General features: G+C 43.6%; 1 protein-coding gene across 1 annotated transcript in view; it reads right to left on the minus strand.

The window, feature by feature from the left end:
• Positions 1–15,264, minus strand: part of LOC122803530 (ADP-ribosylation factor-like protein 13B) — an 817,640-nt gene that overhangs the window by 37,500 nt on the left and 764,876 nt on the right. Inside the window, exon 8 of the mRNA XM_044073180.1 lies at positions 374–512. Within this exon, the coding sequence (XP_043929115.1) occupies positions 374–512 (139 nt within the window). The remainder of the gene's footprint in view (positions 1–373; positions 513–15,264) is intronic.

Here is a 15,264-nt window from a genome sequence, read left to right on the forward strand (position 1 = left end):
TTTTGTCAGTATGAAAATTACCTTAAGTCCTTCTTTAAAATAGGCTATGCTTTGTGGCATTAAGCATAGTAGCACTAACCTGGTCAACAAAATGCAAGTAAGTGGAAAAGCCTAAACTATTACCAGTACTTAGCAAATTCAAATAACATAGCAAAATGAGTGTCCTTCATGGTAATTAATTAGTAGTGATATTTTATAGTGCAAACTATGCATACTTTGTTTTCTATATGATAAACATGATAGTTAAAGAGGAACATTAGAAGTAATGAAACAGAAGAAAAATCAGGATAAAGAATAGGAAGGGGAAAAGGTTAGTACTGTAAGAAGTGTTTTAGCTATGTACACAAGATTACTATGATAGAGATACACTTACATTTGACATTCATATTTTCTTGATGGCTTGTAGCTCTCCTAGGAATCTCAACATCCTTGCTGGGTAAATCTTCTCCTTGCTTATTGTATTCAAAATCTTCAACTTGCTTTTTGTCTTTCTTCTTCTTAATGAAGTCAATCTAAAAGAGACAAATATTTAAATGCTAAAACAGGTTAAGTTGCCCAGCTACTCACAATAATAACACAAACTCTCTGAAAGTTCTGCAGCAGCTAACTGCAACTAGGACCAACAAAGAAAACGTTTTCCCTACAGTTTTCAAGAAACCAGCCATATGCTGTAAACGATGTAGACACAGCCCACTGAAAGAAGCATTTCTCCATGTTTTCATTTTTTTCTGAGAAAATACAAAAAACAAACACGAACTTGAGAAGTGACCAACAATGGAAATTTCCCTAGTCACATCCCAGCACTCAGAAAACAGACCAAGGAGAAAGAAAGCTATGGCTGAAAACTATCCAGAAAACCTACTATAATCGTGAATACTAGGGAACTCTTCTACCTTGTTTCAAGAAGCTTTCAAAGTATATTATTGTAATTACATTACAGTCCTCAAGTTACACACTTCTAATTGATCAGGTTGAAGCAACAACAGTCTTAGTTCATCTACCCCTGAAGGACTCCACAAACAAACCCAGCTCTGTCCCTGAAGTGGAATTCAAGCAAGACTGTTAGACAAAGGTGCACCACAGATATCTGCTATTGGCTTATAACAAATAATACAAAGCAGATGGAACTTTCCTAACTCACAGCAGAGTACCAAGGGACTGCAGTACATGAAGTCTGTCTGACTTCCTGTGGCAGAAATGGTGCAAAAGGCCAAAATCTATGGAGGCTCAACTACAATATAGAGAATGTTTTTTACCATTAATAAAGGACACCAAAAGTTGTTAAGATTTTCTGAAAGATGTGAACATAGCCATCCGCATGAGCTATATTCACATAATAAAGATAGGATTAGTATTCATTAGCAAGGTATTGTAGGAGGGGGTAAATCCTCCCTGTTCATCCTTACCAATGCATTATATTTCTATACCTGTCCCTAAAATTACCTTAGAAAAAAAACATTCCTTAACACTACTACTCATCATCTGACTTCTTTGAGAAGTTCACCAAAGCAGTGGATGAGGGCAAAATCATTCACACTGCCTACCCTGACTTGGCCACAGCATTTGACACAATACCACACTTGGGCATTGTTAACAAACTCAAGAGGTTAGGTACAAACCCATATGTCACCCGGTGGATAGTCAACTGGCAAACAGACAGGGCCCAGGAAGTTAGAATTGGGGAGTCCACCTCTACCAAGAGGCCAGTCACAAGTGAAGTCCCTCAGGCATCAGTCTTGGACCGCTCCTTTTTGGCATTTACTTCTCAGAAGTCAAGGCCAATGTCACTGGTCTCTGGCTGACTAAATCTGCAGATGATTGCAAATTAGGAGCTCTCTCTAAATCTCAGACTGACACAAATGTTCTACAGGAGGGGTTGACACAGACATACAACTGGTGTCAGAGTCATAGCTAAAACTAAATGCCAAGAAATGCATAATAGCATCCTTTGGAAAGTCATCCATCCCCGGTAACTATCATATTGACAACACACCCCTCAGAGATGATCCAGTAGTCAGGGACTTAGAGACACACAAAGATAGTAATCTAGCCTTTGATCATCATGTGTCTACAGTGGTGAGGAAATCATTCTATGTTACTCAACTTATAAAGAAAGGTATGACATCCGAGTCCAAGGAAGTCATTGTTCCACTGTATTTGGCATTCATCAGACCTATCATTGAGTACAATGCTCCCTTTGGTATGTACCTAACCAGGCATACCTAACAATTGGAATGTCCACAGAGGTTCCTCACAAAAAGAATACAGGGCATAAGTAATATGTCCTATGCAACCCACCTCAAGGCCCTATCCCTGTATTCTGTCTCCTACAGGCTTTTGAGGGCCGATCTATGCCTGGCATACAGGGCATTGTCAGACCCTACTCGGATGGACCTCCTGCATATCCATAAAACAAAGAGCACCAGAATTACATGTTCTAAAGACTTAAACCTTGCCTGTGATATAAATAGTACCTGCTGGAGATATAGCTATATATCCCAGAGACTATCCCCATCTATGGAACAGGCTCCCCATGCATGTGAAGCAGAGTTCCTCCCTAACCCAATTCAAATGCAACTTGGACAACTGGATGGGAAACCGGAAATTCATCCCTGGTTTGGCACCTATGTCTAAAATGGACACAGGTAACCTGTAAATGGTTCACCTCACAGGCCCATGCTTACACTTATCAAGGGTATCAGAACTTGTCAGAGATTTGGGATACATGGCTAGGCTTAAAAAGGCCCTTGTGGTCATTAGCCTAGTAAACACCTATGAATGCCCTTTTTCCCATTTACTACATGGGGTCGGGGTGTAGTGTTAACTGTTACCATCTCTCTTGATTCAATGTCACTCCCCTGCCGTCTTTGAAACTCATGCCTGACTGTCGCAGATATTCTCTCATACAATCCATTCACCTCTTTGCTGAATGCCCTTGCTTCTTCTTGCCTTCTTCCTGTCTGTCACAAATCTTCTTCAGGAGATTGTCTTCTGCTTTTCTGCACATGTGCCCAGACCACCGTAATCTGTTCTCTTTTACCTTTTCTGCAACTGGAGTTACTCTGGCTTTTGCTCTTCTGTCCTCTTTTCTTCATCTGCCCCACAGTGTGCATCCTACTACGTGCCTCAAGCACTTCATTTCTATCATGTCTAGCTTCCTCACCTGCTCTGCCTTTACTGCCCAGGTATCTGTACCATACAGTAGTGCTGGTTGCACCACTGTTTTGCACACCTTTTCAGCTTCTTTGGCATTCTTCTGTCATACACTATACCTGACACTCTATGCCAGATGGCTGCAACCCCTCTGTTTCTAGCTCTGACCTCTTCATTCAGGCCTCCTGTTTCCTCAACCACCCCTCCCAGATACGTGAAGCTGTTGATCTGTTCCAATATCTATCCTTCTATCTCAATTCTCAGCTGCTTCTGATTTCCTCAATTTGTTGTCATTACCACTATTTTGGGGGGGATACTTCTGTGATATTGTTACTTGTAACTGGAGCTTTTCTCCTCGGGTCTCCAGTTGGACTAACCCGGTTAACAAATGTCAATAAATAAATAAAAAATTATCTGTACATAGCTTCATTCCATGCGCCTTCAGTTTTGCATTCCATTCCCCTAACCTTTGCTGAAGTTCTTGCTCTGGGTCTGCCTGTAATGCCACATTGTCTGCACACAGCAACTTTGTTGATCTGTCCCCTCCGGCTTGTTTGCTAATGTAATTCATCACCAATATGAACAGCAGTGGGCTCAGAGCTGAACCGCTCTGTGAGATTGAACACTGTTTGTACTTGAGTTATTGGGTCCTTGAACATAGCCTGCACTAATTCTACCAATGTTTCTTGGATATCAAACCACCAGAGGACTGCCCAAATCAGCTTTCTTGGGACTTTGTTATATGCTTTTTCCAAGTCTAGTTATACCCAAATGAACTCTTTCCTCATTTCCAGCTTCTTCTCAACTATGTGTCTCACTGAAACATTGGGTCAGTTGTGCTGCATCCTGATCTGAATTTGAACTGCTCATGTTCCGTCTTACTTTCTACTACTCTGCGTATCCGTTTATCAATTACCCTCTCCAAAATTTTCATGCAATATGACAGGAGTTTGATACCTCTGTACTGCCTACAGTTGTGGCTGTTCCCTTTGTTCTTGTATACTGGCATGAGTATGTTTATTCTCCAGTCTACTGAGGCATGCCATTCTTGCGACACTGCTATGAGTACCCTCAGAAGCCATTTCTCTCCGATCTCACCCAGCATCTTTATCATATCTACTGTGACCTCATTTGAGCCTGCTGTTTTCCCTGACTTCATTTTTCTTAGTGCTGTTCTTACTTTTTCTATGGTGGGCTCCTCTTTTTCTCTCATCATATGATGTGTCTGGGGAAGTACAGTTTCTGTGGTGTTTTCTTAATTCAGAAATAATACTTATGTACTTACCATAGCTTGGTATCTGTGCTATCTGCAGTCACCATTCATCACGCATGGGTCTAGGATCCGTCATCGGATCCAAGCCGGCAAAAACTTAGACAACAGCTTGGCTCAAAAAAGCCTTGCCCGACGGGGGGAGGGGGGGTGGGGGGGGGGCTCAAAAACTTGTCGCTCTCTTAAGTACTGGCTACACTGTATCGGGTTCCTCCCAAGCCCTCCTGGTAATAAGGTTGATCAAGGGGTCAGCAGGGGGGGACACCCAAGAAGTAGATGGGCCCATACCGTAGGCCTCCAGAAACACGGCTTCTTTAGAGGACAAAGGCTGGGCAGAACAACCGTCCTTGGACTTAAGAATCTCCAGGATGTCCCCAAAGGAGACATCATCGGGAGGTGACCTTGAGGACCCGTCCATTTCATCGATATCCGTGTCCTCCATGAGAGACTTCATAGGAGAGTCAAGATGTCTCCTCTTACATGTCCTCTTCTGAGGAACTTCCTGAATGGGAAGCTCAGGGAAAGACTTGGAAGAGGTGGGGACCCCGATAGGTGTTAACTCCCCCTGGAGACTAGGTCAAACGGGCTGACCAGGAGCAGGATGAGAGGGTCTGCTCAAACTCCAGGACTGGGATGGAGCACAACAAGCAGGGGAGGCTGCCTTAGCAGACAGAGAGAGAGAGAGATCTTTCCCCACCCGGAATGCAGAGGGACTGGACGAAGCCCTCTCTCCCTCCCCCACTGACACCACCATAACGGAGGAAGGAGCAGACCCCGCCAGTACCTCTAACCCTCTGGAGAAGGCCGGCTTGGAAACTATCAAGAGCCGAAGCACAGAGAGGCAAAGAGCAGTCTGAAAAAAAAACAGATCTGAACCCGCCCCCACGGACTCTGGAGTGACAACCCGGACCGGTGGCCCCACCTGCCTCGGGGGAAGGGCAGCAGAACTAGCCATAGACTCTAATGAGGTAGGGACAACAGAAGGTACTGAAACTCCCACCGCATCCATGCTGCGCACCAGCTTCCCTAAGTCCAAATCCTGTGAAATCGGACAAGGAGAAAGTAGTCGGGGAGTAAGAGAAGGTTCTCTAATCCTGTGGACTGGGAAAGCCAAAAGTCCCAATTCGATTTGAGCTTTCAAGAAGGACCGCATCATCCTGTCCATGTCGGAGGGAAGGATGCTCCTGGAGGATTGGGAGGAAATAGAAGACCTAACTGGAGACCCATGTCGGGACCCTGTGGGTCTTCTCCAATGGTCTGAGGAACGGATGATATGCAGAGGGGTAAACGAATGATCCCCTCCCAAAGGATCTGGGGTAAGATCCTCAACAACAATAGGATCCAACACAGGTCTCGGATCCAACCATATTGGATCTGAGGGAAGAGCTCTCGAATCCCTTGGATCAGAAGAGATCAGATCCATGACAGCTCTGTTCTGGCTTGGATCCAAAGGCCTCGATCTAGAGAGCTTGGATCCAGGAGTAGACTCCAAAACCCTCGGATCTGAAGACCTGGGACCGGAGGCCTTGGATCCGGGCATCTGTTCTCTAAAAGTCCTCAGATCCGAGACCCTCGGATCTGACACCGCTAATGCAGTCGGATCCAGGGATCTGGGATCTGACAGCCTAACTTTCTTACTCGAAACTTCCCCAGAAGAGGACGAAGAATAAGTCTTTCTTTTATGGTCAGAGGGGCCCGACTTGGTTGAAGGCTCTTTGACCAAGGGACCCCTCTGAACCATGCCTTTTAAAAGCAGCCTATTCCAGTGGTCGACCAGAGCACTGGGGTTGAATGCGGCACAAATTCCACATTCAGCCTCCAGGTGGCCGCGCCGAGACAGTAGAGGCACTCCTTGTGCGAGTCGGAGACGGGCATCTTCCGACTGCACGAGGAGCACCTTTTAAACCCTAAAGGTTTCTCTGACACCATGATGAGAAAACACAACCAAGACTGGAGGGACAAACTGAAGAGGAGTCACAAAACCAAGCATGAGGTGTAAACACTAAGGTCAGGCCTACACATAAGCACACTGAAAAACCCAAGTAATTTACAATATGACAAGAAAACAAATGCTCAAAGGATAAAGTTTACCCTAACTGTCCCAAACCAAAAAGGGTGCCAAAAACCAAACAAACCAACAGGAGGTGAAAGGAAACAACAGTTCACTAAATGGAATCTACCAATGAAAAGGCCTACTTGTTGGCAAGTTCGAAATACCCGAGGATCTGAGCAATCTGGTATGTCGGTTAAATGTGTCAAACGAGATCTGAGGGTTAGAGGGCAGCAGAGCAATATGGGAGGGAGGAGCTTGAGCTAAGCTGTTGTCTAAGTTTTTGCCGGCTCGGATCAGATGTCGGATCCTAGACCCATGGATGCTGAATGCTGACTAGGATAACCTCAGATCTGATGGAAGTACTCCTTTCATCTGCCTTTGATGTCCTATGGACTGGATGATCAGGTTATTGCTGAAGTCCCTTATGAAGGATGTGTACCTTATTTATCTTTCTGTGTTTGCTTTGCAACCTAATATAGTTTCTTTGCACCACCTACTGAGTCACCTTCCAGAAGCTGGTAGTCTCTGATGCCTTGTTCTTTGCTATTGCTACTCCTTTCTTAGCTCATTTGTTAGTCACCCAGTATTACTTCGCAGTTTGGTCTATCTTTTCAATCTCCCACTTTCCTGCACTCCTTTCTTTTGGCACCACCATTACTCAGACAAATCTGTCTGCATGCTGCAGTGTTTGGCTTTAAGGATCTTAAAAGAAATGTATTGTTTCCTTTTGCAATCTTTTGTATTTTTTTCTGTTATTTAATTTTTTTAAATGCAAACATCAATTTTATGTTTTTCGATACTGCTGCCTTTTGGCTGACTGTCATGCACCCATGTGTGTGCATATTGGGAATATATATTACAGAGAGAGAGAGAGAGAGAGAGAGAGGAAGCTGAGAATGTGTGTGTGTGTGTGTGTGTGTGTGTGTGTGTGTGTGTGTGTGTGTGTGTGTGTGTGTGTGTGTGTGTGTGTGTGTGTGCGTGCGTCGAGTCACATCCTTTTATTTCAATCATTAGTGAGCAACTTAATCAACCCGGTCATTCTTTCTCTATCATATGTATCTTGATCACAGTTCATTTCAACAGTGTCATACACTTATGTGTGTGTATATCTGTGTCTCTGTCTATGTGTGCATATTATCTACTCAAGTTCTCAAGTCTACTTCAACCAAATGTAACAGAGCCATAGAATCCCCACATACTTTCATTCCCAATTACTTAAAAATACATTAGGCAGTACACATGGCTCCTGCTGCTGGTTAGTCATTACATTTTCAAATAATTCAGTATGCCACTTTAGTTGAAGAGTGGGAAATAAGCAATGCATACTATTCAAAGTACTATTTGAATCATTCTGCAAATGTGCACAACTCGGGTAACATCATTTGACACCATACTGCTGTTTTATTACCACCATGTCATCTGTATTCTTCAGAGTTCAACTAACGTAAACAATGAACAAAGCCCATCTTACTGCACTACAGCAGATATTCCTGATGTATATATGATCCTGCATCTGACTTCAAGCTACACCAGTTTCAAGTCTAGAATGGCATTTTAAGTCCTAATTTAGTTGGGTACGCCATTAGGTGCTGTTGGCTGACCACAACATAATGCTGAATATCTAAAAGGGGTGTGAATCATATCCCTGTCTTCTACTTTACTTCCTTTTCTCCCCACTCCTTACCTCTTACAGGAACAATGTCTGTAGATTCTCCAGAATGTGGGACAATAACTTTCATGCAGACAATACTTTGTATTCCTCTCATTCTATTAGTAGAACAGTGAACAGGCAAAGTACCACCAGCGAATAACAAGATCTACTCCACACTGTAACAATAAAAAGGCTGTTCAGTTGTTCATTTGGTACCTACCATCTTTAAGAGGCTGCCTTCTTTTATCCAATACCCACTCTAGTGTTTCTTATCACAAAGTAAAGAAATGGGATGAGTGTTGACCTAAAAGCAGACATCAACAGTAATTGAGCATTGGCAGTCAAAACACTGTCAGAGTATCATTTCACTGATGGTGACATATGCTACATATGATTTGTTTACCAAGAAGTGCACAGCTGAAAGTACAATTCTCTGTCTTAATCTTATTAAATGTGGGTCTTCATGGAGGCTTTTATTTTGTCATAAGACAGACGAAAAACAAGCCGACTGTAATAAATCTGTTAAAATTACTAAAGTACATAGCTGCTGGAATCAGATGGAAAGTGGTGCAGCACAAATGCACCAACATAACCATTTGGCATTCTTAGTAAACACGTGAAAGTGGGGCATTTTACAACCCTCATTTCGAAGGCATGGGAAGTGGAATACCATGTTCAAATCAGAGAATGTCTTGTGGGAAACTTACCGGGTAACAACACACATCCTGTCCTTCTTAAATGTCATGTAAGATCCTTTACAGCTGAATACAAGAAATTCAGAGATTCCCTCTTACTTAAACAACAGCAACCAGGAAGAGGATCCTCTAAGTTGCAAATGTCAACTTGGCGAAAGATACATATCTGAAAAACACTAACTTCTGCTTCTTTAAAATGAACATCAGTTTCCAAGGAGGATCAGGGTCCATAATAGGGCTCTTACGATGTAACAAACTTTTGAAGAATTGCTACAGTGTCTCTTACTTGTTTATCAGCATGAGAAAACACATACTGGAGTTATATAAATTTTAACTGAAAAGTAATTAAGGCCTATGCTAGAGATAATCCAACCACTGTAATACAGAAGCCCCTCCACCCACAAAGGAAGATTCTGGTAATGGGTAGCCCCAAAAGAAAACCTTTTCATTTTATCTGCAGACTAACTAAAATGTACAAAGTTTAGCCACACTATAAAGTGATGTGTTCCACTTTTTACAAGATGATACATTAGCAGTGTCAGTGGTGCAACAGGCAGCACAATTGTCTTTGGTGTAGAAGGTTGTAGGTTCTATTCCCACACCAAGTAGGCTGATTACTGACACTGCAGTGCATCAAAACTGGGTGGTGCTGCATTCCTGAATGTGTCATCCTTCAGATAAAATACTCAACTAATCTCCCATCTGCTGGAGTTGGTGGCAGTTCAGGCAGTTATAAAATATCCCATGGCACCTATCAAAAAGGAGTAGAGGAAGTTCCCTGTTGGCGTGGCCAAATTTCTCTTAGTAGTAAAAATACTACCTCAGGTCTCCCCTGAAAAGAGGCCACTAGCCAATTGGGACTAACCCAGTTAACACAGGATAAATAAAACATTCAGCGCTGAATACAGTCTCAAAAATCAAGCATAAACTAGTGTAAAGGGCTTTTTAAGACAGTTGCACACAGATCAGCAGCTTAATTTCAGCTCCATTGTGAAAAAAGAAACTTGAGAAACAACAGCCAGTGAAATTGTCAGCTTGAGTAAAATTCAGTTAATGGGTTGTAAGTACACTGCCTGGATGCCAGCAAAGAAGAAACTACGACAGGCTAAAAGAAAATCACCTAGAAAAGGTGAGAAGAAGAAAAAAGAAAACACTGACTGGGAAGAATCCTACAGCTGTTCAGCAAAACACAGTACAAGCTCCAGCTTTGATGCAAGACATGGCTTCCAGTAATATACAGTAAGAAATGTATTTACTTATTTATTTTACATTTGTTGACCGGGAGTGTCTGACTGAGCAAAAATCCCTTTTTCAGTGGAGACCCGGGGAGAAAAGCTTCAGGCATATAAAAAGGATTGGGAGTGTGGCCTAATAGTTAAGGTGTTTGCCTTACAAACACAGAGTACAGGGTTTGAATCTCAGAGGGGATAATTGGCTAGGCTTAAAATGTCTCGCAAGGGCAGTTAGCCTAGTACTAATCTATGAATAAACAATAATAAATTAGACATTCAAAATAAGAGAAAAAGAGTAAACCAGATATTTTTTAGATATACAATGATCATTGCTATTCAATATTAGAGAAAAAGAATAATAAGCATTATTTAGGTGTACAATCATCTTTAACAATAATTGTCAAGTTATGTCATATATAAGTATTCTTGGGCTGCATACAGCTAAGTAAAGGGGTAGACTGAATAGTAAAGTAAAGTAGGTAGAGTAAGAAATCTAAGTTGGTTACTTTAAACCTAAGGAGGGAAGGATTTTGGTCAGGGAGGGTGTGAGCAGTGGCAGGTCCAGTGTTTTTTAAAATATTATTTGGTGGCTATTTTGAATTTTTTAGGTTTTGTCAGATTTCTTATTTTTAGAGGGAGTTTATTCCATGCAATAGATGGGTGATAACTGTATAAGTTGGAGCCAGATTTCGTTTTTGGTTTGTGAACATTTAGTAAGTCTTGGGCTGTGCTTCTGAGATGTCTGGTAAGAGAGTAATGTGAGATGAGAGATGATAGAGCAGGGCAGGAGGATGGTTGATATAGAATGGAGTGGATCATTTGTAGTTGAGATTGGAGTAGCAGGTGAGGTAGTTCAAGCCAATTTAGGAATTTAAGGGAGAGGCAGTGGTGAGATTTATATGGGTGTTGAGCTGTGAATCTGGCTACCTTGTGATAGGTAGTTTCTAGTTTGGAGAGTAGAAATGAGTTTAGATTAGTAAGTATTTGGGAGCAGTAAGTTAGAAAAGGAAGAAGATAGGCATGAGTTAGAGTATGCCTAGCTTCAGTGGTGAGAAATCTACCATTTCTATACAGAAGTCCTAGCTTCTGATGGGTTTTCCTGATTCAATTATTAACGTGTAGATCAGTAAATAAGTCAAATGTGCTCAGAGCTGATTAAAATAAACAAAACAATAAAGGATTATAGCAACTCAAATAAAAAGCTGGAAAAAAGGGGTCTCAGCAAGAAGATACCTTTCTAAACGTTTTTCATAATCTAAAAGTAAACAAGGACAGTCTAACCATATGAAAAACTAGAAACTGCAGCTAGCTGAAGTTTGTTGGTAGAGAAACTTGCTCCTTCCTTAAACAAGGTACTAAAAAAAAGCAAAATATCTTGAGACTGGTGCTGAGAAGAGATCAATATTTTTACTTGCTGCCCAAACAACGAACCTTTTCCATTTACTGTTGCAGACTTTCTTAGCTGAAACCTTTTATAAGGCTAAGATGATGTTACAAACCGAGGAAGCTAGCCTGGACTTTCTGACTATGGTTGGAAGTGGAGAAACCATGCGGTCAACTTGACGGCATGAAGACTGGGGAGCTGAAATCCTGATGGCTGAGACAGAAGGTCCTGTCTTGGCTCTAGTATCCTCAGAGGATATTTTACATGAGACAGAGGAAAGGGAACAATATCTGTTGAGGCCAGAAGGGGCAATGAGGATGACTGAGCTCTTCAGCCTGCTTTCCTTCTGAAGAAACTTCGGGATCAGCTGAAGAGGGGGAAAGGCATAAAGGAGAACCGGGAGCCAATAGTGCACCAGAGCATCCCTTGGGGACTCCCCTGAAGGGGGGATCAAGAGAGAAGAACTCGCTGCACTTGTTGTTGAGGGGAGAGGCAAAAAGGTCGTAGCAAGGCTGACCCCAACAGTTGAAGATCATGTTCCCCACTGACAGATTAAGGGACCCCTCATGCAGAATCAGGATAGATCTGCTGAGTCTGTCTGCCAGATCATTGGTTTTCCCTGGAATGTGAGTTGCAACCAGAAGGTAGTCCGAAGATATCGCCTATTACCACACCCTCAAGGCCTTCTGCACAAAGGGTAAGAATGGATTCCTTCTTGTTAGTTGATGTACCAAACTATAAACATGCTGTCAGTGTGAATTGCAATGGTCTCCAGAGGGAGAACATCCTCAAAGGCTTGCAACAATAGAAAAACTGTTCTCATCTCGAGGATATTGATATGCCTCCTGGTCTCCAGAGGGGACCACATGCCTTGTAACATCTTTTCCTTGTAATGCCTCCCACCCCACTCCAACTGGAAAGCATCCATGGGCACTGTGGCTACTGGAGGGGAAATAGAGAAGGGTCTGCCCAAAAAAGAAGTCTGACTGATTCCACCAATGAACATGACGTTTGCAGATTGGTGTCGGTCTGACAGGAACAGATAGAGGTTGGTACAGTATTGTACTGCTAATGTCCACTGAAGGATTCTTATAAAGAACCTTGTCAGAGGAACTAAAGATCGCTGCTGACATCAACCTAAGGCTTGTAAGACTAGGCATGGGGGACGGGTGGGATAATAGTTATTGGACTTCATTCCTCAGTGTTGTAATGCAGTGAAGGGGGAGAGAAGCTATTTGATCTCTCATGTTTAACTGTGTTCCTATGAATTCTAGGTTTTGCACAGGAGTCAGACGGGACTTGCCTAAATTTATGATGATGCCTAGAGAGTGTAAGATTTGAAACAAATAATCTCTAGCTTGCAGATGTTAATGCCTCACGGGGGACAGTGAGGAGCCAATCGTCTAAGTATGGAAACACCCAGAATCCTTTGAGTCTCATGTGATCTGCTATGACTGCCATGCATTTGGTGAACACCCAGGGGACTGTGGTGAACCCAAAGGGCAGTGCTCTGGACTAAAAGTGATTGGCTCCCAGCCGAAAACACAGGTGTCTCCTGGAGCACCTCTCTATTTTGATATGATAGTACGCATCCTTGAGATCTACTGAACACATCCAATTGTCCTTGTGCAATAGGGGCAGAATGGACTGAACAGTAAACATCCGGAACATCAACTTCTTTACATAAAGATTCAAATTGCTTAGATCCAGCATGGGTCTTAGATCCCCTGTCTTTTTCGGCACCAAAAATAAGCGGAAGTAAGTGTGGAATCTTCTTTTTTCAGTTAGAACATCTTGGGTGACTCTTTTATTGCAGCAATTTTTGAATTTCTTGGGCTGCCTGCTCCCTCTGACTGGGTGGCACACGTCGGGGAGTTTCTTGCTGGTGTCTGGAGGGTGGAGAAAAAGGGAATGTAGTAGTGCCTGGATATTATGTTTAGCACCCATGAACTGTTTGTCAAGTGTGTCCGGACTTCTGGGTGCAAGGAAAGACGACCCCCGACTGCCTCCAGAGATGGGTAGTCAGGCAGCTCTTCAGGAGCACTGTTAGGACTTGTCAGGGAATGCGTCTCAGAAGCTCTGGTTCTGAGGATCCTCTCTGCCTCTAGGGCGACATCGACCATTAAACCCTCCTCCTCTGCCTCTGGAGGAGGACTCCCCGCATGGGTCTTGGGAAGGCCCTTGGAATTTATGGAACTACATTTTCTTGCCTCCAAGCTGGTTCCTTGAAAAGGACCTCTGAGGTGTAGAAAACGTGATTCCCATGGGAGAAAGGGTCTTCCCATCATTTTTGCTGCGGCTAAGTGTATCTCTAACAGAAGGTCCAGACAGTGATGAGCCATCAAAACAGGCATTAACAAAGGATGCCTTGAAGGTTTCTGCAAAATCACATAGTCTCATCCAGACATGTCTCCTTAGGGATGGGCCTGAAACAGCAGCACATGAGACATCTTCCCCCATATGGGAGATTAGCCTCATCGAGGATTTAGCAATGGATGACAGAATGGCCAGCTTGGGAGAAAGTTTTTTAAGCTCTTCCTCAGGCATGGACTCAGAGAGAGAGGCTGTGAGTTCCCTAATCAGCTCTCTCTGAAGCCAGGTAAAATGAGCTAGATAATTTAATGACCGTGGTGCAAAAGTGTCTGAGGCGTAAATGCGCTTTCTGAACCTCTCCAATGCTTTAGACTTCCTGTTACACAGATGAACAATGGCACTCTCCTCTGCCAGTTCTTTCTTAATGGCTGCCACCACCACAAGGGTATCAATTACACGGCACTTACTCCAGTGTTTCCTGTCAGAGAGTGGGACCAGGAACCTATTGGGGCATTTTGGAATGGGCTTGATGGTATTCAGTTCCTTTCAACCCCAGCAGGAAACCAGATCAACAAAGTCGTCTGCCGGGGGGCACCCAGAATTTAGATGGGCCCACCCCGAAGGCCTCCAAGAACACTGACTCCTCAGAAGAAGGAAGTTGGAAAGACCACCTAACTTTCTTCTTTAGGATCTCTAGAATGTCTCCAAAGGAGACGTCATCAGGTGAGGATCAAGGGGATCCATCTATCTCATCTAAGTCAGTGTTTCTGGTTAATGATACCATCAGGGAGTTGTAGTGCCTCCTTTTGCATGTCTTCCTCTGGGGGACTTCTTCCATAGGGGACTCGGGGGAAGTATCAGAAGAAGGGGATCATTCCTGGGCAGAAAGATCCTGGAGACTGCTCAGGGCTGGCTGGCTCGGGACAGAATGAGTACGCTCGACACCACAACCCAAAGGGGGTACAAAAGCAGTCTGCAGGATATGAGATGATGGTTCTCCACTATGGGAGAATACCCTTTCCACTACTTGGAAAGCCGATGGACCCGGAGAAGCCCTCTCCATCTCCCTCGGAGCCAAAGCAACGAAGGGAAGGAGGCCAGGACTCACTCCAGATTTGTGGCCTCCAAAGGGAATTGGACCAGAGCTGTCAAGAGCCGAAGCACCTAGGAGAAGGGACAGCTCCAAAAAGGATGGAGCCAACCCCATTCCCCCATACCTGGTGCCGACATCTTGGCTTCAAGATCCACTCTGCTCAGAAGGCATAGGAACAGGGCATGTGGCATCATCAGACTCAAGGAAGGTGGTTTCCTGGGTGCCAAAGCCAACCCTCCCAGGAGTCCTGAAACCTGTAACTCCGAAGCCAAGGGGTGAACCAGTGAAGGATTTCTGAAGGTATGGGTAGGACAGCTCACTGATCTGATAGGGGAAGGAGCAGACACAAACCCCATCTGAATCTGGGCCTTGAGGAACTTCCTCATCATCCTGTCCATGTCTGCCTCAGACCAGCTTCTA

The sequence above is a fragment of the Protopterus annectens genome, chromosome 5.part1, assembly GCF_019279795.1.
Source record: "Protopterus annectens isolate FY-2018-M chromosome 5.part1, PAN1.0, whole genome shotgun sequence".
NCBI classification, from domain to species: Eukaryota; Metazoa; Chordata; order Ceratodontiformes; family Protopteridae; genus Protopterus; species Protopterus annectens.